Source organism: Myotis daubentonii, chromosome 3 (assembly GCF_963259705.1).
Source record: "Myotis daubentonii chromosome 3, mMyoDau2.1, whole genome shotgun sequence".
Lineage (NCBI taxonomy): Eukaryota > Metazoa > Chordata > Mammalia > Chiroptera > Vespertilionidae > Myotis > Myotis daubentonii.
Window position 1 is genome coordinate 107,350,823 of NC_081842.1, and position 23,028 is coordinate 107,373,850.

General features: G+C 43.0%; 1 protein-coding gene across 4 annotated transcripts in view; it reads left to right on the plus strand.

Annotated features, from left to right (window-relative positions):
• LOC132230557 (ceruloplasmin) overlaps positions 1 to 23,028 on the plus strand; it is a 100,252-nt gene that overhangs the window by 31,358 nt on the left and 45,866 nt on the right. For all 4 annotated transcript variants that reach the window (XR_009451885.1, XM_059688183.1, XM_059688184.1 and 1 more), the window contains exon 9: positions 297 to 511. Coding sequence is in view for 3 of the 4 variants with exons in the window: in XM_059688183.1 (XP_059544166.1) it covers positions 297 to 511 (215 nt within the window). In the remaining variant the exon portion in view is untranslated. The remainder of the gene's footprint in view (positions 1 to 296; positions 512 to 23,028) is intronic.

The window sequence follows — 23,028 nt, forward strand, 5'->3', positions numbered from 1 at the left end:
AGGGGTCGGCAAACTCATTAGTCAACAGAGCCAAATATCAACAGTACAATGATTGAAATTTCCTTTGAGAGCCAAATTTTTTAAACTTAAACTATATAGGTAGGTACATTGTAATGAACTTAATTAGGGTACTCCTAAGGCTTAGGAAGAGCCACACTCAAGGGGCCAAAGACCCGCATGTGGCTCGCGAGCCGCAGTTTGCCGACCATGGTCCTAGACTAAACTCAGTCTACTTTCTGGCTCAAATCACCACATTAGAAAGTACACTTAACCTCCCAATGTGACCTTTCTCACAGGTGTGCCTCCTCCTTCAGCCTCCCATGTGGCATCTAAACAAACTTTCACCTATGAATGGACTGTCCCTGAAGAAGTGGGACCCACTTACAAAGACCCCGTCTGTCTAGCTAAGATGTATTATTCTGCTGTAGATCCCACCAAAGATATATTCACTGGGCTTATTGGGCCAATGAAAATATGCAGGAAAGGAAGTTTACATGCAAATGGGAGACAGGTAAGTCCAATCAGGGAAAATTAAAATGATTTCCAAATCCCTTTAAGTTATCATTATTACAAGAAAAATTCTGAGTTTGCTAAACATAATGAAGATTCTACACATGTTTGTCATACATTTTTTCAGGCTTATAAGATCTGTAATTATGCAGAGATTCTCTGACAAAAATGAGTGCTACAGGATGAATTGTAAACAAAATTTTCCTTGGAATCTAAGTTTTTTTATGATACAATTAGATTTACACACACACATAAAAAGCTACCAATTAATGGTAATAATAGGTCATTTAACATTCACTGAGGAAAATATTGTTTAAAATATTTTTTAGAACTGAGAAAATGACACTGACCTAGAAATAGGAACACTTAACCCCATCATTGTTTTTTTATCTAAAATAAATATTTTAATATGAACCTTTAAAAGAGAAGAATGTCTTTAAAAATGACTTCACTAGAATTATCACATCTTAAAATCATCATAATAATTCCTTAAAATCATCAAATTTCCAATCAATGTTTACATTTCCTAATTGTCTTAAATTGTTTCAAGTTTGCTTGAATAAATACCTAAATAATTCACACATTATAATCAGTTTCTCAAGATTTTTTTCCATAGTTTTTTTGCAAGTCATTTATCCTATAGAAGTTTCCCATGTCTAGATTTTAGTAAATGCATTCCTATGCTGTCATTTAACATGTTTCTCTTTCAAGTTCCTGTAAGTCAGTGACTAGATATGCAAACTTGATCAGATTCAGGTCAGGTATTTTTGTGTGTTAGTTTTTTTAGCAATACTACTTCATATGTAGTACTGGGTACTCTATCAGGGAATAGATACTACATAATTTTCTCTCCATGTTGTCAATCACCAATAACCATGTTATTGGCCACTGATAACCATTTCTTATTAGGTTCATAAACTAATCAGGTATTACACACTAGCAATATTCTGATCCCATCATTCCTTGTTTGCTTATTAGTTAGTATCTAATCTAATAAAAGACAAACATGAAAATTGACTGTACCTTCGCTACACCTTAAGCAACGCCAACCAGCCAATCAGAGTGACTATATGCAAATTAACCCAATCAAGATGGCAGCCGGCAACCACGGAGCTGAAGTGAGCAGGAGGCTTGGTTGCTCCAGTGATGGAGGAAGCCATCTTACCAGCAGGCTCTGAGCTCCACTGAAGGCAACAGAGTTTCAATTATAAAAGGTAAATAAATCCCAGAATTAAAAAAAGAAAAAAAAGTAGAGGCTGGGAGCTTCTGTCTTTGGGGGGATTGGCCAGCCTGAAAACAGCCCTCAGCCCCTCACCCAGACTGGCCAGACACGCCAGTGGGGACCCCCACCCTAAAGGGAGTGTGACCAGCCTGCAAACACCCACCATCCCCTCACCCAGGCTGGCCAGGCACCCCAGCGGGACCCACACCCTGATCCAGGACACCCTTCAGGGAAAACCCGCCAGCCCCCACCCACGCACCAGGCCTCTATCCTATAGAATAAAAGGGTAATATGCAAATTGACCCTAACAGCAGAAAGACTGGGAATGACTGGTCACTATGACACACACTGACCACCAGGGGGCAGATGCTCAATGCAGGAGCTGCTCCCTGGTGGTCAGTGTGCTCCCACAGGGGGAGCTCTGCTCAGCCACAAACCAGGCTGCCAGCTGGCAGTACAGCGGTGGTGGTAGGAGCCTCTCCCGCCTACTCAGCAGTGCTAAGGATGTCCGACTGCAGCTTAGGCCTGCTACCCGCTGGCAAGTGGGCATCCCCCAAGGGCTCCCGGGTTGCCAGAGTGATGGCTTACTGCCAGCTTAGGCCCAATTCCCCAGAGAACGGGCCTAAACCAGCAGGTGGTCATCCCCCAAGGGGTCCCAGACTGTGAGAGGGCACAGGCTGGGCTGAGGGACCCCCCCAAGTGCACAAATTTTTGTGCACTGGGCCTCTAGTACTTCTATAAACAGAAACTTCCCCTAATGGACTATTTGCTTACCCTGAGGTACATTATATAAGTAAGTAATGACAAATGCTTAATTTTTCCCTTTAGTTACAAGTTTTGTTTTCAACTTAGTAATTTTCCTCTAGCATACTTCAAAAGTTCTTAACAGTTACTTTTTAAGTACTATTGTGAACTTGTAGATTTAAGCATGTTTGCTGTGTTTCAATTCATTGCCATTATGCTTATAGATGCTACATACATCCTACATAATCCACTGGAGGGAATTGTTCAGGTAGACTGCCTCATTTTTACATGTAATTGGTAGTCTTTGAAGCTTCTTTCCTAGCAGAAAAAGCTATTTTAGGTTTATTACACATTTTTGAACCTGGAATTGGCCATTTCTCCAAAGACCCCTGGTTCTTCTGAGTAAGAAATTATTTTACAACCAGAATCTGGGCCCTGGGACTGTGGGGAGGGCTTATGGCTGTTAGGTTAATCATTATTATTATTATAATACTAGAGGCCCGGTGCACAAAAATTTGTGCACTCGGGGGGGTCCCTCAGCCCAGCCTGTGCCCTCTCACAGTCTGGGACCCGTCGGGGGATATCCACCTGCTGGCTTAGGCCTGCTACCTGGGGTATCAGGCCTAAGCTGGCAGTCAGACATCACTCTGGCAGCCCAGGAACCCTCAGGGGATGTCCACTTGCCAGCAGGGAGCAGGCCTAAGCTGCAGTCGGACGTCCTTAGTGCTGCTGAGGAGGCAGAAGAGTCTCCCGCCACCACCGCTAAGCTGGCAGCTGGCAGCCTGGCTTGTGGCTGAGCAGAGCTCCCCCTGTGGGAGCACACTCACCACCAGGGGGCAACTCCTGCATTGAGCATCTGCCCCCTGGTGGTCAGTGTGTGTCATAGTGACCAGTCAGTGGTTCTGCTGTTAGGGTCAATTTGCATATTACCCTTTTATTCTATAGGATAGAGGCCTGGTACACGGGTGGGGACCGGCTGGTTTGCCCTGAAGAGTGTCCCGGATCAGGGTGTGGGTCCTGCTGGGGTGCCTGGCCAGGCTGGGTGAGGGGCTGAGGGCTATTTTCAGGCTGGCCACAACCCCTTCAGGGTGGGGGGTCCCGCTGGGGTGCCTGGCCATCCTGGGTGAGGGGCTGATGGCCATTTTCAGGCTGGCCACGCCAGTGGGCTGGAAGCAGGTATCTGGGATTTATTTATCTTCTATAATTGAAACTTTGTAACCTTGAGCAGAGCTCAGGGCCAGCAGGGCAGGTGGGAAGCTTGGCTTCCTCCTTCACCGGGGGCAACCTAAGCCTTGGGCTCGCTCCAGCTCCATGGCTGCCGCAATCTTAGATAGGTTAATTTGCATATTTGCTCCTGATTGGCTGGGGGTGTGGCTTGATGGTGTAATGGAGGTATGGTCAATTTGCATATTTCTCTTTTTATATATATATATTTTTTTTATTGATTAAGATATTACACATGTGTCCTTATCCCCAAGTTACCCTCTACCCGCCCCCCCCGCTCATGCCCTCACCCCCCCCCCGTTGTCCATGTCCATTGTTTAGGCCTATATGCTTGCATATAAGTCCTTTGGTTGATCTTTCGCCCTTACCCCCACCCTCCCCTACCTTCCCTCCAAGGCCCGACAGTCCAATCAATGCCTCTCCGTCTCTGGATCAGTCCTTGTTCATCAGTTTATGTTGTTCACTATATTCCACAAATGAGTGAGATCATGTGGTATTTATCCGCTCTCCAGTTCCATCCATGCTGTGACAAATGGTAAGAGTTCCTTTTTCTTTTTCCTCTTCTTAAAGAATACCTTTCAGCATTTCATATAATGCTGGTTTGGTGGTGATGAACTCCTTTAGCATTTTCTTATCTGTGAAGCTCTTTATCTGACCTTCTATTCTGAATGATAGCTTTGCTGGATAAAGTAATCTTGGTTGTAGGTTCTTGCTGTTCATCACTTTGAATATTTCTTGCCACTCTCTTGTGGCTTGCATGGTTTTTGTTGAGAAATCAGCTGACAGTCATATGGGTACTCCCTTGTAGGTAACTGACTGTCTTTCTCTTGCTGCTTTTAAAATGCTCTCTTTGTCTTTTGCTCTTGGCATTTTAATTATGATGTGTCTTGGTGTGGTCCTCTTTGGGTTCCTTTTGTTTGGGGTTCTGTGTGCTTCCTGGACTGGTAAGTCTATTTCTTTGAACAGGTAGGGGAAGTTTTCTGTCATTATTTCTTCAAATAGGTTTTCAATATCTTGCCCTCTCTCTTCTGGTACCCCTATAATTCTGATGTTGGTACGTTTGAAGTTGTCCCAGAGGCTCCTTACACTATCTTCATATTTTTGGAATCTTTTTTCTTTTTCGGTTGGGTCTTTTTTGTTTCTTCGTATTTCAAATCTTTGACTTGATTCTTGGGATCCTCTTGTTTGCTGTTGGATCTCTGTATATTATTCTTTATTTCAGTCAGTGTATGCTTAATTTCTAGTTGGTCCTTTTTCATATCCTCAAGAATCTCACTAGATTTATCGAGGGCCTCACTAAATTTATCGGCGGTTTCCATAAAATTCTTCTAAAACGTTATAAACGTGGCCTTGAACTCTATATCCAGTCGTTTGCTTTCCTCCATTTCTGTCATTTGTGACCTGTTTCTTTGTCTCTGCATTTTTTATGCTTCCCTGTGTTGGTAGAGTGGTTTTGTGTGCTAGGTGTCCCATAGGGCCCAGTGGCTCAGCCTCCCCAGTTACCTGAGGTGGACACTCTTGGTGTACCCCCTTGTGGGCTTTTTGCACAGTCTTATTGTAGTTATGCCTTGATTGTTGTAGGATCACTGGGAGGAATTGACCTCCAGGCCAATTGGCAGTGAGAATCAGCTGTGTCTGCAGTGGGAGAACTTCTGTGCTGAAGACACCCTTCTGGGGCAAGACTTGCTTCAGTGGGGCTTCGGTGCTCACTGAGTCTGCACCCTGAGTGTGTCCCTTATGGATCTGAGGAGTTGTAATCTGGATGGTCCCACTCTGACCACTGGGTACACTGGCTCTTGGATCTAAGGAGGTGCTAATTTAGCCTCTGCCTGAGGTTACACAGCAGGAGCTACGAAGAGAACTGCAGAATCTCCTTCCTTTTTTGGAGTTGGGATGTACCCTGATGAGGCCCAGCTGTGAAGCAATGCAAGCTGCTGTGGGGCCTTGGGCCTTCTCTTGGAAGTTCTGGGTCTGTGGCCCCGCTGCAGTTTGTTAGGTAATTTTCAGGTTGCAAAGGGCCGGGGCATTCATATGCAAAAGCCTCTGCCGCGGCCTGGGTGGGGCGGGGTCTCAGGGAATCAAAGGGTGGAGCAAGCAGCTATGGCGGATTCCCAGCCCTGCCCTAAGGGGCCTCGTGTCTCAGTGTCCAGGTAATTGCTGCAAGCACCTCTGAGGGAAAGCCGACCTCAAGTTCTGAGTTCTGCCCGCTGCCAGACAGTCCAGTTTCTCCCCATATGAGTCCTGGGTCCCCAGAGACTTCCCGGAACCGGAGTTCAGAGCAGTGGGGAGCTTGTGACTCCCTCTCAATTTAAAAACACAGCCGTGTCCTCAGGTACCAGCCCCTTTCCGCGCGCGCGCGAGCCTCCGTACCTCTGCACTTTACTTCCGCAGCTCCTCTGGCTCTCAGTGTGGTTTTCTTTCCTTCTAGCTGTGGAATTTCCACTCAGCCAGCTTTCCTGTAGTTCTGGATGCTGTTCGTTTTGTCTTTATGTTGTTTTTTTTGAAGTTGTTGTGGGAGGCAGCGATTTCCCGGTGTTTATCTATGCCGCCATCTTAGTTTCTCAACCCATATTTCTCTTTTATTAGATTGGATTTTGTTGTTAATCCTCACTTGAGGCTATTTTCCACTGATTTTTGGAAGAGTGGAAGAGAGAGGGAAAGACAGAGACAAACATCGATGTGAGAGAAACACATCAATTGGTTTCCTCTGACCAGGGCCAGAGCCCAAGAAGCCTGCAACCAAGGTACATGCCCTTGACCGGGATCAAACCCGGGACCGTTTGGTCCGCAGGCCGGCACTCTATCCACTGAGCTAAACTAGCTATGTCTTTTCAGTGGGCAGAACTGAAAAAAAAATTTAAGATGAAATTCATCATGAGTGTATATATAGTACACTTTCTATTCAATTTAGATCTGTGGCTTCTTTTTTTAAAACTTAACCTCATTGATCTCCCTTCAACTGCACTGAAAAATCTTAGTTCTCAATGATACCAATATAAATATGCACTCAATTCATCCCCCAAAGTACACACAACTGGCTTAAAATCACAATTACAACACTGTAGCCAATAATGTAATTACTGAAAACTTTTAAAGATTTGTTTGTAGCCTTTTTTTGTCCTCAGAGTGGATCCCACTAGGGATGTACAGTTAAATTACAAATTTAAAGTCATTTGGAATACTTCCTGTCTGTAATTTTTCACCCACAGGATACACAGGTTTATTTATTTAACTTTACTTCTTTTTTAAGGGATTGCTTTTAAAACTGTAATGTTATTTTATAATTATGTGATATATTTACCTGGTTTCAATACCAAATCTATAAAAAGAAGTATATTCAGAGAAGTCTAGCTTTTATCCTTTCTTTCCACTCATTATTCCCTCAATGCAAGTAACTTATTTTTATTTTATAGTTTAATCTTTTATTTATTTTTTATTGACTTTTTCAGAGCAGTTAAAAATTTATAGCAAATTGAGGATACAGTACAATGATTTCCAGTATACCCCGTGCCCCAGCCATGAACAGCATCCCCCAATATCAGCATCCCCCAACAGGATGGTACATTAGTTGCAATTGGTGAACCTACATTGATACAGCATTACCATACAAAGTCCATAGTTTACATTATGTTTTACTCTTCTGTCAACATTCTATGGGTCTGGACAAATGTATAATGGCATGTATCTATCATCATCATATCATACAGTGTATTTTCACTGCCCTAAAAATAGGCTCTGCTCCACCTATTTATCCCTATGGAGACAGTAAAAGACCATAGTTTACTGTCTCCATGGTTTTGCCTTTTCCAGAACATCATATAGTTGGAATCATACAGTATGTAGCCTTTCTAGATTGCCTTTGTTCTCTGAGTATTATGCATTTAAGTTACCTCCAACTCTTTCCTTGGCTTTCTAATTTATTTCTTTTTATTACTGAACTAGAGGTCTGGAGCACAAATTCGTGCACAGGTGGAATCCATCTGGCCCACCCCGATAGGGGCCCAACAGGCTGGGGCAGTGGGAGGAGGGGCTGTGGGTGGATGGCCAGCAGACCCTACCCCTGATCAAGGTGGGGGAGCAATCATGGGCTGGATCAGCCGGGGCGGGGGGGGGGGTGCCAATTGAAGCCTGGACCAGCCTGGTTGGCTGCTGCAGTGTGCATCACAGCTGCCAGTTGTTCTGGTCACTGGGCTTTTATATATATATATATATATATACTAGAGGCCCGGTGCACAAAAATTTGTGCACTCGGGGGGGAGGGTGTTCCCTCAGCCCGGCCTGTGCCCTCTCGCAGTCTGGGACCCCTCGAGAGATAACGACCTGCTGGCTTAGGCCTGCTCCCGGATGGCAGAGGGCAGGCCCAATCCCTAGGTGCAGCCCCTGGTCGGGCTCAGAGCAGGGCTGATTGGGGAGTTGGGGCACCGCCCCCTGTCATGCACAGATCGGGAGGTTGCGATGCCACCCTCAGTCACACTCAGGGTAGGGCTGATTGGGGCGTTGGGGCACCATCCCCGTCATACTCAAGGCAGGGTCGATGGAGAGGTTGCGGCACCACCCCCTGTCATGCACAGAGCAGCGCCAATCAGGGGGTTGGGGAGCTGCCCCCTGTCACTCACAGAGCAGGGCCCATCAGGTGGATTGGGGCTCCATACCCTGTCACGCACAGAGCAGGGTCAATCAAGGGGTTGGGGAGCTCCCCCCTGTCACCCACAGAGCAGGACCCATCAGGGGGTTGGGGAGCTCTCCCCTGTCATGCACAGAGCAGGGCCAATCAGGGGGTTGAGGAGCTCCGCCCTGTCACTCACAGAGTAGGGCCAATAGGGGAGTTGGGGCACCGCCCCCTATCACACACAGAGCACGGCTGATCAGGGGGTTGGGGCACCGCACCATGTCACACACAGAGCCACAGGGCGATCAGGCTGTTGGGGAGCTCCCCCCTATCAGGCACAGAGCAGGGCTGATCAGGGGGTTGGGGTGCCTTCCCCTCTCACGAACAGAGCAGGGCCGATAGGGAGGTTGTGTCCCCAGCCCCTGTCACACACAGAGCCACAGGGCAATCAGGTGGTTTGGTCTCTGCTCCCTGTCACGCTGATCCCGGTGCCAGGAGGCCTCGCAGCTCCACTCATCCCGGTGCTGGGAGGCATATTACCCTTTTACTATATAGGATAGAGGCCTGGTGCATGGGTGGGGGCCGGCTGGTTTGCCCTGAAAGTGTCCTGGATCAGGGTGGGGTCCCCACTGGGGTGCTTGGCCAGCCTGGGTGAGGGGATGATGGCTGTTTTGCAACTGGTCACACACCCTTCAGGGTGGGGGTCCCCACTGGGGTGCCTGGACAGTCTGGGTGAGGGCCTGAGGGCTGTTTTCAGGCTGGCGGGTGACTGAAGCTCCCAACCGCTCCTTTTTTTCTTTTTGTTTTTATTCTGGGCTAGCTTTAGCTCTGAGGCTTGGCTCCAGCTCTTAGGCCTCGGCTGCTGAAAGCAGGTATCTGGTTTGTTTGGGTTCTATAATCGAAACACTGTTTCAACTCCAGCTCTGAGATCCCGACTGGCTGAAATCAGGTTTCTGGGGTTTTGTTTAGCTTCTATATTTGTAACAATGTTTCAAACTGCAAGCTCAGGGGCCGGTAAGGCAGGCGGGGAACGTTGGAGTCCTCCATCACTGAAGCAAGCAAGCCTCATGTTCCCTTCAAGTTGCCTGGCTGCCAGCTGCCATCTTGGCTGGCAGTTAATTTGCATATCTTGCTGATTAGCCAATGAGAAGGGTAGCGGAGGTATGGCTAATTACCATGTTTCTCTTTTATTAGATAGGATAGTTAATATGCCATTGTCTGGATGTTTGGCAGTTTATATATACACTAGAGGCCCAGTGCACAAAAATTTGTGCACTCAGGGGGGTCCCTCAGCCCTGCCTGTGTCCTCTCGCAGTCTGGGGCCCCTCGGGGGATGTTCACCTGCTGGCTTAAGCCCGCTTCCCAGGGGATCAGGCCTAAGCTGGGCGTCAGACATCCCTCTGGCAGCCTGGGATCCCTCAGGGGATGTCCACTTGCCAGCAGGGAGCAGGCCTAAGTTGCAGTCGGACATCCTTAGCACTGCTGAGGAGGCTGGAGAGACTCCCACCACCACCGCTGTGCTGGCAGCCAACAGCCTGGCTTGTGGTTGAGCAGAGCTCCCCCTGTGGGAGCACACTGACCACTAGAGGGCATCTCCTGCATTGAATCTCTGCCCCCTGGTGGTCAGTGTATGTCATAGTGACCAGCCATTACCAGTCATTCTGCTGTTAGGGCCAATTTGCATATTACCCTTTTACTATATAGGATTCACCTCCTGAAGAACATTTTGGTTACTTCCAAGTCTTAGCAATAATGCATAAAGCTGCTATAAACATCCACGTGCAGGTTTTTGTGTGGATATAATTTGTCATCTCCTTTGGGTAAATACCAAGGAGCCCAATTACTGGATTGTATGGTAAGATATGTTTAGTTTTGTAATGAATGAGAGTTCCTGTTGCTCCACTTCCTTGTCAGCATTTGATGTTTTCAGTATTTCAGGTTTTAGCCATTCTAATAGGTGTGTAGTGGTATCTTATTATTGTTTTAATTTGCATTTCCCTAATGACATATGATGTAGAGCCTCTTTTCATATGCTTATTTGCTATCTGTATATCTTCTTCGATGAGGTGTCTGTTAAGGGTTTTTGCCCATTTGTTAATTGGGTTGTTTATGTTTTTAATGTTTAGTTTTAAGAGTTGTTTTAATGTTTTTAAACAACAGACCTTTGTCAGATGTGTCTTTTGCAAATATTTTCTTCCATTCTGTGGCTTATCTTCTTACTCTCTTAATATCATATTCACAGAGCATAAAATTTAACTTTAATGATGTCCAGCTTATCAATTCTTTCTTTCATGGATTGTACCTTTCATATTTTATCTAAAAAGTTATCACTCTATCCAAAGTCCTCTAGATTTCCAATGTTACCTTCTAGTGTTCTAGTGATTTTATGACTTTGACGTTACATTTAGGTCTGTGATCCATTTTGAATGAAATTTTTAAAGAAGGTAGGGTCTGTGTCTAGGTTGTTTTTTGCATGTGGATATCTAGTTGTTCCAGCACCAAGTGTTGAAAAGTCTATCTTTGTTCCATTGTATTGCCTATGCTTGTTTGTCAGAGATTGATTGACTAAATTTATGTGGATCTATTTTTTTGTTCCCTGTTCTTTCCATTGATCTATTAATCTGTTATTTTGCCAGTACCATAATACCTTGATTACTGTAGCATTATAGTAAGTTTTGAAGTTGGAAAGTGTCAGTCCTCCAATTGTGTTCTTCAATATTTCATTGGCTATTCTGAATCTTTTGCTCTCCACATAAACTTTATAATCATTTTTTTATGTCCACAAATAATTTGCTGAGATTTAAATTGGAATTGCATTGAATCTATAGATCTGTACTGTTGTTTGTGACAACAGTATTGAGTCTTCCTATCCATGAGTATGGAATATATTTATTTAGTTCTTTAATTTCACTCACCAAAGTTTTATAGTTTTCCTCATATAGATCTTGTACATATTTTGATAGATTTACACTAAAGTACTTCATTTTGGGGGATACTAATGTAAATTGTATTATTTTTAACTTCAAATCCACTTTTTCGTTGCTGGTATATAGGAGAGTGATTTGATTTACTTTTGTATATTATCCTGCAACCTAGCTATAATTGTTTATTAGTTACAGGAGTTTCTTTGTCAGTTCTTTTGGGATTTTCTACGTAGATGATCATGTCATCTGTGAACAAAAACAGGGTATTTTTTGTTTTCTTTTTTTTCCTTTTTTTAAATTAAATTTTATTGTTCAGATAATTACAGTTGTTCCTCTTTTTTACCACCATAGCTCCCCTCCACCCGGTTCCCACCCCACCCTTTGTCCTTACCCACCCCCACCCCCCACTGTCCTCATCCATAGGTATAGGATTTTTGTCCAGTCTCTTCCCACACACTCCACACCCCTTCCCCTCCCCCCCCCGAGAATAGTCAGTCCACTCCCTTTCTATGCCCCTGATTCTATTAGATTCACCAGTTTATTCTGTTCATCAGATTATTTATTCACTTGATTTTTAGATTCACTTGTTGATAGATGTGTATTTGTTGTTCATAATTTGTATCTTTACCATCTTCTTCTTCTTCCTCTTCTTAAAGGATACCTTTCAGCATTTCATATAATACTGGTTTGGTGGTGATGAACTCCTTTAGCTTTTCCTTATCTGTGAAGCTCTTTATCTGACCTTCAATTCTGAATGCTAGCTTTGCTGGATAAAGTAATCTTGGTTGTAGGTTCTTGCTATTCATCACTTTGAATATTTCTTGCCACTCCCTTCTGGCCTGCATAGTTTCTGTTGAGAAATCAGCTGACAGTCTATGGGTACTCCCTTGTAGGTAACTGACTGTCTTTCTCTAGCTGCTTTTAAGATTCTCTCTTTGTCTTTTGCTCTTGGCATTTTAATTATGATGTGTCTTGGTGTGGTCCTCTTTGGATTCCTTTTGTTTGGGGTTCTGTGTGCTTCCTGGACTTATAAGTCTATTTCTTTCACCAGGTAGGGGAAGATTTCTGTCATTATTTCTTCAAATAGGTTTTCAGTATCTTGCTCTCGCTCTTCTTCTGGCACCGCCATAATTCAGATGTTCGTACGCTTAAAGTTGTCCCAGAGGCTCCTTACACTATCTTCATATTTTTGAATTCTTTTTGCTTTTTGTTTTTCCGGTTGGGTGGTTTTTGCTCTTTGTATTTCAAATCTTTGACTTGGTTCTTGCGATCCTCTAGTCTGCTGTTGGAACTCTACATAATATTCTTTATTTCAGTCAGTGTATACATAATTTCTAATTGGTCCTTTTTCATAACCTCGAGGGTCTCACTAGATTTCTTGAGGGTCTCACTAAATTTATCGGCAGTTTCTAGAAAATTCTTGAAAAACCTTATAACCATGGCTTTGAACTCTATACCCAGGAGTTTGCTTTCCTCCATTTCTGTCATTTGTGACCTGTTTCTTTATCTCCGCATTTTGGCTGCTTCCCTGTGTTGATAGAGTAGCTTTCTGTGCTAGGTGTCCTATAGGGCCCAGTGGCTCAGCCTCCCCAATTACATGAGGTGGACACTCTTGGTGCACCCCTTTTTGGGCTTTGTGCACAGTCTTGTTGTAGTTAAGCCTTGATTGTTGTAAGATCACTGGGAGGAATTGACCTCCAGGCCAATTGGCTGTGAGAATCAGCTGTGTCTGCACTGGGAGAACTTCTGTGCTGGAGACACCCTTCTAGGGAAGAACTGCTTCAGTGGGGTTTTGGTGGTCACTGAGTCTGCCCCCTGAGTGTGTCCCTTATGGATCTGAGGAGTTGTAATCCGGATGGTCCCACTCTGACCACTGGGTACACTGGCTCTTGAATCTCTAAGGAAGTGCTAATTTAGCCTCTGCCTGATGCTACCCAGCAGGAGCCCAGCTGTGAAGCAATGCCAGCTGCTGTGGGGCCTTGGGCCTTCTTTTGGAAGTTCCGGATTTCTCTGACCCATCTGCAGTTTTTTAGGTAATTTTCAGATTGCAAAGGGACAGGCCTTTCATATGCAAAAGCCTTTCCGCACAGCTTGGGTGGGGCGGGGTTTCAGAGGTTCAACAGGGTGGAGCAAGCAGCTATTGCTGATCCTCAGTCCTATCCTAAGATGCCCCACTTCTCAGTGTCCCAGTAATCGCTGCAAGTACCTCTGAGAGAAAGCCTCCCTTGAGTTCCAACCAATGGCAGACAGTCCAGTTTCTCCCGTATGAGTCTGGGTCCCCAGAGACTTGCCCGGAACTGTAGTTCAGAGCAGTCGGGAGCTTGAGACTCCCTCCCGATTAAAAAAGACAACCGCGTTCTCAGTTGCCAGCCCTTTCAGCATGCGCTGAGTCCTCAGATGCCAGCCCTTTCCACGTGCGCTTCCGTACTTCTGCACTTTACTTCCGCACTTTCTCTGAGTCTCAGTGTGCTTTCCTCTTTCCTTCTAGTTGTAGAATTTCCACTCAGCCAGCCTTCCTGTGGTTCTGGATGATGTCCGTTTTGTCTTTTAGTTGTATTTTTAAGTTCTCTTTTTCTTTTTATTTATGTACTTTTTTAGAGAGAGAGAGAAGAAGGGAGAGGAATAAAGAAATAGAAACATCATCAATTCGCTACCTCCTGTATGCCCCCCACTGGGGATTGAGCCTGCACCCTGGGCATGTGCCCTGCCCAAGAATCAAACTGGTGACCTTTTGGTTCATGGGTTGATGTTCAACCACTGAGTCACTAGCTGGGCAACAAAGACAGCTTTATTTCTTTCTTCCCAATCAGTATACCTTTTTTTTTTCTTGTCTCATTACATTAGCTAAGACTTCCAGTACAACATTAAAAGTAATGGTAAGAGGAGACATCCTTCCCTGGTACCTGATTTTAGTGGGAAAACTTTTAGTTTCACACCATAAAGTCTGATGTTAGCAGTAGTTTTTTTGTGTGTAAATATTTTTTAAGTTAAGGAATTTCTCTTTGCTCTTAGTTTACTGAGAGTTTTTAGTCATAAATGAGTGTTGGATTTTGTTAAATTCTTTTTTCCTGCATCTATTTGCATGATCATGTGATTTTTCTTCTTTAGACTATTGATTTGATGGTTCACATTAACTGATTTTAGAATGTTGGACCAGAATTGCATACCTGGGATAAATCCCACTTGATCATGATATCTATAATAATAAAAGCATAGTATGCTAATTAGATTGGCAGCCAAACGACCTTCCTGAAGACCTTCCAGATGAAGCTGGGGCTGCTAAGGCCAAGCCCCTTGCATTAATTTCCTGCATGCAAGAATTGTTATATTTCTAATATTGTTATATTTACTAGAGGCCCAGTGCCCAAAAATTTGTGCACTCGGGGGGTCCCTCAGCCCAGCCTGTGCCCTCTCACAGTTTGGGACCCCTTGGGGGATGACCACCTGCTGGCTTAGGCCCGCTCCCTGGGGTATCGGGCCTAAGCTGGAAGTCAGACATCACTCTGGCAGCCCAGCAGCCCTAGGGGGATGTCCACTTGTCAGCGGGGAGCAGTCGTAAGCTGCAGTAGGACATCCTTACCGCTGTTGAGGAGGCAGGAGAGGCTGCCACCACCACCGCTGTACTGGCAGCTGTCAACCTGGCTTGTGGCTAAGCAGAGCTCCCCCTGTGGGAGCACACTGACCACCAGGGGGCAGCTCCTGCTTTGAGCATCTGCACCATGGTGATCAGGGTGTGTCATAGTGACCAGTCATTCCCAGTCTTTCTGCTGTTAAGGTCAATTTTCATATTACCCTTTTATTCTATAGGATAGAGGCCTGGTGCATGGGTGGGGGCTGGCAGGTTTGCCCTGAAGAGTGTCCTGGATCAGGGTGTGGGTCCTGCTGGATTGCCTGGCCAGGCTGTGTGAGGGGCTGAGGGCTAATTGCAGACTGGCCACATCCCCTTCAGGGAGGGGGTCCAGCCTGGATGAGTGGCTGATGGCTGTTTGCAGGCTGGCCACAGCCCCTTCAGGGTGGGGGTCCCCGCTGGGGTTCCTGCCCAGCCTGGGTGAGGAGCAGATGGCTGTTTGCAGTCTGGCCAAGCCCCCCAGTGGGGACCCTCACCCCATTAGGTTGTGGCTGATGGCTGTTTTCAGGTTGGCCACAGCCCCTTCAGGGTAGGGGTCCTACCTGGGGTGCCTGGTCAGCCTGGGTGAGGGGCTGATGGCTGTTTGCAGGCTGGCCTTTGCCGCTGCAGTGTGGGGGTCAACACTGGGGTGCCTAGCCAGCCTAAGTGAGGGGCTGAGGACCATTTTCAGGCTGGCCACACCCCCTTCAGGATGGGGGGGGGGTCCTGCTGGGTTCCTGGACAGTCTATGTGAGGGGCTGATGGCTGTTTGCAGGCTGGCCACGGCCCCCAGCCACCCAAGCTCCCAGAGGAGGCTTGCTGGAAGCAGGTATCTGGGATTTATATAGCTTTTATAATTGAAACTTTGTTGCCTTGAGCAGAGGCCATAGCTGACCAGGGCAGGTGGGAAGCTTGGCTTCCTCCATCGCCGGGGCAACCAAGCCTCCTGCTTGCTGCAGCTCCGTGGTTGCTGGCCGCATCTTGGTTGGGTTAATTTGCATATAGTCATTCTGATTGGCTGGTGAGATTTCCTTGGGGGGTAGTGGGGGTGCGGTCAATTTGCATGTTTCTCTTTTATTATATTAGACTAGAGGCCTGGTGCACAAAAATTTGTGCACTCGGGTGGAGGGGCGGTCCCTCAGCCCGGCCTGTGTCCTCTCGCAGTATGGGACCCTTCAGGGCATGACCACTTGCTGGCTTAGGCCCGCTCCCAGGGGGATTGGGCCTAAGATGGCAATCAGACATCCCTCTGGCAGCCTGGGAGCCCTCGGGGGATGCCCACTTGCCAGCAGGGAACAGGCTTAAGCTGTAGTTGGACATCCTTAGTGCTGCTGCAGAGGCAGGAGTGGCTGCCACCACCACCTCTGTACTGGCAGCTGTCAGCCTGGCTTGTGGCTGAGCAGAGTTCCTCCCATGTGAGAGCGCCCTGACCACCAGAGGGCATCTCCTGCATTGAGCATCTGCCCCCTGGTGGTCAGTGTGTGTCATAGTGACCAGTCATTCCCAGTCTTTCTGCTGTTAGGTTCAGTTTGCATATTACCCTTTTACTATATAGGATAGAGACCTGGTGCACGGGAGGGGGCTGGCTGGTTTGCCCTGAAGGGTGTCCCGGATCAGGGTGGGGGTCCTGCTTGGGTGCCTGGCCAGCCTGGATGAGGGGATGATGGCTGTTTGCAGCTGGTCACACCCACTTCAGGGTGGGGGCCCCCACTGGGGTGCCTGGCCAGTCTGGGTGAGGGGCTGAGGGCCGTTTTCAGGCTGGCGGGTGACTGAAGCTCCCAACCTCTCCTTTTTTTCTTTTTTTTTTTAAATTCTGGGATTTATTTACCTTCTATGGCTGTCACTGGAGCTGAGAGCTGGCTTTAGCTCTGAGGCTCAGCTCCTACTCTGAGACCTTGGCTGCTGAAAGCAGTTATCTGGGTTTGTTTGGGTTCTATAATTGTAACACTGTTGCGGTCCTGCTCACTCAGCTCTGACGGCTGAAAGCAGGTTTCCGGGGTTTGTTTAGGTTCAATAATTTCAACATAGTTGCTTAGAGTGCAAGCTCAGAGGCCGGCAGCGGCAGGCGGGGAACCTTGGCTTCCTCCATCACTGGAGCAAGCAAGCCTCCTGTTCACTTCAGCTGCCTGGCTGCCAGCCGCCATCTTGGTTGGCAGTTAATTTGCATATCTTGCTGATTAGCCAATGGGAAGGGTAACAAAGTTACGGTTAATTACCATGTTTCTCTGTTATTAGATAGGATACATTGTTGAATTTGATTTGCTAATATTTTGGGGCGCATTTTACATCTATATTCCTTAGAGATATATTGGTCTGTAGTTTTCTTGTAATATCTTTGTCTCATTTTGGTATTAGAACAATTCTGGCCTTTTAGAATGAGAAAACAAGCATTTCCTCTGTTTCTATCCTCTAAAGATTGTATAGAATGCGCATAGTTTCTTCCTTAAGTTGTATAGGATGCGCATAATTTCTTCCTTAAATTATTTAGAATGTGCATAATTTCTTCCTTAAATTGTATAGCATGTGCATAATTTCTGCCTTAAATGTTTGATAGAATTCACCAATGAACCCAGCTGTGCCTGGTGCTTTCTGTTTTGAACAGTTCTTTAGGAGATATGAGTCTATTCAGATTGTCTGTTCTTGTGTGATTTTGGCTAACTGTGTCTTTTACAGAATTTATCCATTTTATCTAAGTTCCCAATTTTATAGGCATATAATTTTTATAGTATTCCTTTATTATCTTTTTAATGTTCATAGGATCAGTAGTGATGTCCCAGGTTTCATTTCTAATATTAGTAATTTGTGTTCTCTCTCTTTTTCACTTAGTCTGCTTTGAGGCTTATTGATTTTATCAATATTTTCAAAGAATCACCTTTTAGTTTCATTGATTTTTTGTATTGAGTTCCTGTTTTCAATGTCATTGAATACTTCTCTAATTCTTATTCTTTTATTTTTTAAATAAACAAATATGTATGTGTATGTGTATCCATATCCTTGCTTTTTTTTCACTTTACAATATAATCCATAATTCCCTCCCATCTGTAATATATGGAGATATTCCTCATTCATTTTTTACAATAGCTATTGCTCCATAGTGTAGAAATGCTACAGTTTATATAGCCAGTCTACTATTAGATAGGGGGTTGGGTTGTTTCCAGTCTATCCTTCTACAAATACAATACAATGGGTAGCCTTATTCATACATCTCTTTGTATTTTTGCCAGCATACCTTTGGGATAAATTCCTAAAAGTGATATTGCTTGGACAAAAGATAAGTACATATAAAATTTTACTAGATTTTGCCAAATTTCATGCCATAAGAATTGTGCTATATTGTATCCTTACCAGGTATATTGTGAGATGATCTGTTTTTCCAAAAATTTGGAAATTTTTACTAATCTAATAAGACATAAACAGTATCTCTATAATTTTAATGTTTGTTGTTGTTATTGTTACTAGTATTTGAGCATCTTTTCAAATGGTTAAGAACTATTTTCACTTCTTTTATTTGACTGTTTATATCTATAGCTCATCTTTTTACATGTTTATTTTTCTTTACTGATTTGGAAACTATTAATACATTAGGGGTAGAAACCCTTTGTCTGAGATATTAATTGTAAATATTATTTTCTTAGTTATTTTTCTTTTGTTTATGAATGTTATTTGCCATGTAAAATTTTTATTTCTATCAACTTTTCCTTTCTCATTTATAGATTTTGTCATAGTTAAGAAAGTTTTTCCATTTCCCAGGTTTTAAAGGAATTCACCCATACTGCCTTCAAGTGCTTGTATGGTTTTATTTTTCACATTTAAATCTCTGTTCCATTTAGAATTTATCCAGGTGTATGGTTGAGAAATGGATCAAATGTATCTTTTTCTATATGACTATTCAGACATCTCAACACCATTTATTAACTTTTCCTCATGGATTTGAAAGCTGCCTTTATCAGATACCAAAAATTTCATAATACACAGCCCTAACCGGTTTGGCTCAGTGGCTAGAGCATCAGCCTGCAGACTCAAGGGTCCCAGGTTTGATTCTGGTCAAGGGCATGTACCTTGGTTGTGGGCACATCCCCAGTGGGGAGTGTGCAGGAGGCAGCTGATCGATGTTTCTCTCTCATCGATGTTTCTAACTCTCTATCCCTCTCCCTTCCTCTCTGTAAAAAATCAATAAAATATATTTTAAAAAAATTTTTCATACACAATTCAGCCCTTTTCTTGATTTTTTATTCTAATTCATTCATCTCTATATATCCATGCACCAATATCATACTATTTTAATTATAGCATCTATATAATATATATAATGACTAGTAGCCATACTTCATTGCACTTCTTTTTCACCACTTTAACAGCTATTTTTGCTAACTTATTCTTTCTAATAAACCTTATAAAACCTTAGCTGGCTCCAGGGGGGAAAAAGCCTAACAGTGTTTGGTTGGGATTGTCTAAATATACAAATTAAATTATGAAAACCAGACATCATTTCATTTTATTATTGATCTTAGAGAGAGAAAGAAAGGGAGAGGGAGGGAGGGAGGGAGGGAGGGAGGGAGGGAGGGAGAGAGAGAGAGAGAGAGAGAGAGAGAGAGAGAGAGAGAGAGAGAAACATCAGTGTGAAAGAGAAACATTGATCCATTGCCTCCTGCATTCGCCCTGACCAAGGATGGAACCCACAACCTGGTTATGTGCCCTGACAGGGAATGAAACTCACACCCTTCAGTGTATGAGATGATGGGTGCTCCAACCAACTGAACCGCACTGGCCAGGGCAGAACAGACATCATTATAAATTTGAGTCACCCTACAGAAGAACATGTTTTTCCATTTATTCAAGTCTACTTTTGTGTTTTTCAGGAGTATTTTATAGTTTCTTTTATATAGGCTTTAGATAATTTTTGTTAAGTTTATATCTGTATTTTTTATTTGGCAATTATAAATTTTAAAACATGTAACTGAAAAAAAAATGGTTTTCTACCTCTGGATCCCATTCTTTGATATTGTGCTTACCTTGGGAAGGAATAAAAGGAGACTAATATTTATTGAACTCTTTCCAGGCACTTTCACACATATCACTTCATTTAGCCTTCCCAACCCAAGCGGCTAAATATTGTTATCCCCACTTTTTCGAGAGGAGGAACTAGTGAGTTGAGATTTAAAATGTGAGTTTTATCCTCTGCATGTTTCATCATCTTCATTTTGCAAATGAAGGAGTCACTACACAGGAAGATCTACAGGAGGCAGTAAAAGTTTTCATCCTGGCTCTTTCACTTACCAGCCATGTGGCTTCAGATTGGGTACAATATTTGAATAATGTAAAATAGTGCCTTGTTTAGTGTCTGATCTTAATGAAGATAACTATTATTTTACCACTAAGTATGATATTGGCTATTAGTTGGTATTTTAAATTTTTATTTCTGGCTTACTGAAAACGTTTTTCTATTTAAAATCACTTGAGCGTTAGCCTGCGGACCAAAGGGTCCCAGGTTTGATTCCTGGTCAAGGGCATGTACCTTGGTTGCAGGCTCCTCCTAGCCCAGACCCTGGTCCGGGGCATGCAGGAGGCAACCAATCTATGTGTTTCTCTCACATTGATATTTCTATCTGTCTTTCCCTCTCTCTTTTACTCTCTCTCTAAAAATCAATGGAAAAAATATCCTCAGGTGAGGATTAAAAAAAAAAAAAAACAGTAAAAAAAAAACATCACTTGAGCCGCTCAGAAAATGTCCTGTGTTAGGCACAGAATTCATTGCTAAATAAGACAGGTCAGTTTCCTGTTCTAATTGGGTTTATATTGTAATGTGTTGTGTAGCAGAGAAGTGGGCGGGATGGGTGTGAAGTGGGTGGGAAAGAGAGAAGATAAGCAAACACACAAAAAATGGAAATAGATAACTTCAGAAAGTGACAAGAGTTTTAAAAAAAAAAATAGGGTAATATCATAGTAAATAGAATTTCTTTCTAGTTTAGATAAAGTGGAGGTAATATTCGGGGTAAGATTTAAATTTCATGGAGCAGCCTTGCAAAGATCTGAGGGGAAAACAAAGGGCTAGTGGCAGGATGTCAAATTTTATAAGAATATATTTTTAGATTTTCTTGAAATTATTTTTTAAATTAATAAAATAAAAAAGATATATTAAACATATTTTTTTTCTCCTTTACCTTATAAGTGTAACAACTACATTAAGGATTTCCTAATGTTGAACTATCCTTGCACTTCTGCAAAAAGACATTGCTTAATTATGGTGTGTTTTTCCCCCCAATATATCTGTGTTGAATTTGATAGTGTTTATTTATTTATTTATTTATTTTTAATCATTATTGTTGTAAGTATTATAGATGTCCCCTTTTATCCCCACTGACCTCTTCTAGCCCACACCCACCCCCCACTCCAGGCCTTCACTACACTATTGTCTGTGTCCATGGGTTATGCATATATGATAGTGTTTTATTTAGAATTTCTCATCTAGGCTATAAGTGATACCAGTTTAAATTTTGTGTGCATTTTCAGGCATTATATCATGGTTATCTTCATTAAATAAATTGGGAAGATTCTTATGTTTTTAATATTGTAGAAGAGTTTAAATAGATAGGAACCCATCTGCTACTTAGAAATTTTTGACTTTGTGACTTTTAAGAAGTAGCTAGTTATGTTATTTATGTTTTAATCACTGTTTTTATTTCGCCCATGGGTATTGGTATATTCTGGTACCTCCTTCTAAGTCACCTGATCACATTTATTGTACACAGTGGTCTTTATTTATCTTTCATACATGTGATTATATTCTGTTCTCATTTCCCATGTGGAATATTCGGAATCTCAATTTTTTTTTGTTAGACTTGCCAGAGGTTTGTGTATTTTATTGGTCTTTACAAAGACTACATTTGCAGGTATAGCTATTTTAATGTTCTAATTTATTAATTTCTATGTTGTCTTATTAAATTTTCTTTTTATAATTTTATGTTTCTAAAATATTTAGATATTTATTTTTATTTGGTTTTGTTAAAATAAAAAGTACTTCAGACTCTCAGTTTATATGTTTAGTTATATTCCATACATTATAACTCATGGTGTTCTCATGGATGTTATTTACTACATATGTAATAATTCACTTTTGTTTCCCCTTTGATCTAAGAGTTATTTGGATTAAATATGATCTTTCTAAGTTTTTTAGTTTTTTGTCCTTTTATTAGTAATTTTTAGTTATGTTTCATTAAAATCAGAAAATGTGACCTGTAAACTTCCACTTAATTTTTCTCTGCAGATTAGAATATAAAGTGATTGTAGTGGTCCCCTGTTGAAAACCTTACACATCTGAAAATCTTTTTGTTGTTCTTTGCCTGATAGAGAATTTTCGTAACATAATCTTTTCCCCAACAAAAACACAAATACTACTCCAACTTCCTCTGACATTTATTGTAGTAGCGAAGTCCAATGATTTCCACTATTATTTATTATCATTATGTCTCTCCTTTTATAACTTGTCTTTAAAATCATTGCTATATTTTTCATCTTTTCTTCTGATTTATGTGAGCTTTTTTAAGATCATCTCCACTATTGATTTTCTGTTGGATCTAGCCTCAGATCTCTGCTTTAGTTGAATTTTTAAAATTTGATAACTGTTTTTGATCTGAAAACAATCTCAGGAGAAAGACATGCAATCATCTCTGAATTTTCTCTCTTGCGAGGCAGTAACTTGTACTTAGAGGCTCATATGCTTTGATTACTTAGATTGACTGCCTTCTTCTGAACTACTGAATCATTTCTTAGACCAGATAGCATTTCTGCTTCCTTATTTTTCACCAGGGATGGGGGAACAGGAGTAAGTGCTGGTTCAGATGCCTTGAGGTTATGAAAATTCCTGTTCCAATTTATCTGGCAGGCTATTTTTCTTAAGATGATGCTTCCCTCTAACTGCTTCCTCCTACTCTGCCTTACAGGATTCTTCATTTTCATGAATGCAGATGGCACTTTCCCTGATTTCTAGCACAGGCACATGTCCCCTTACAACATTTGAACAATTGTTTTTGGTGGGTTCAATGAGTTATCTGCAGAGCTGGCAGGAAGATAAGGAGAAGAGAGTCAGAACTTTTAGGTACAACGAAAGGCTTAGGTTATTATGTTGAACCAAAATTCCACTACACAGATACTAAGGAAAACTCTAGTGGTCAACTGGATGATTCTGTGA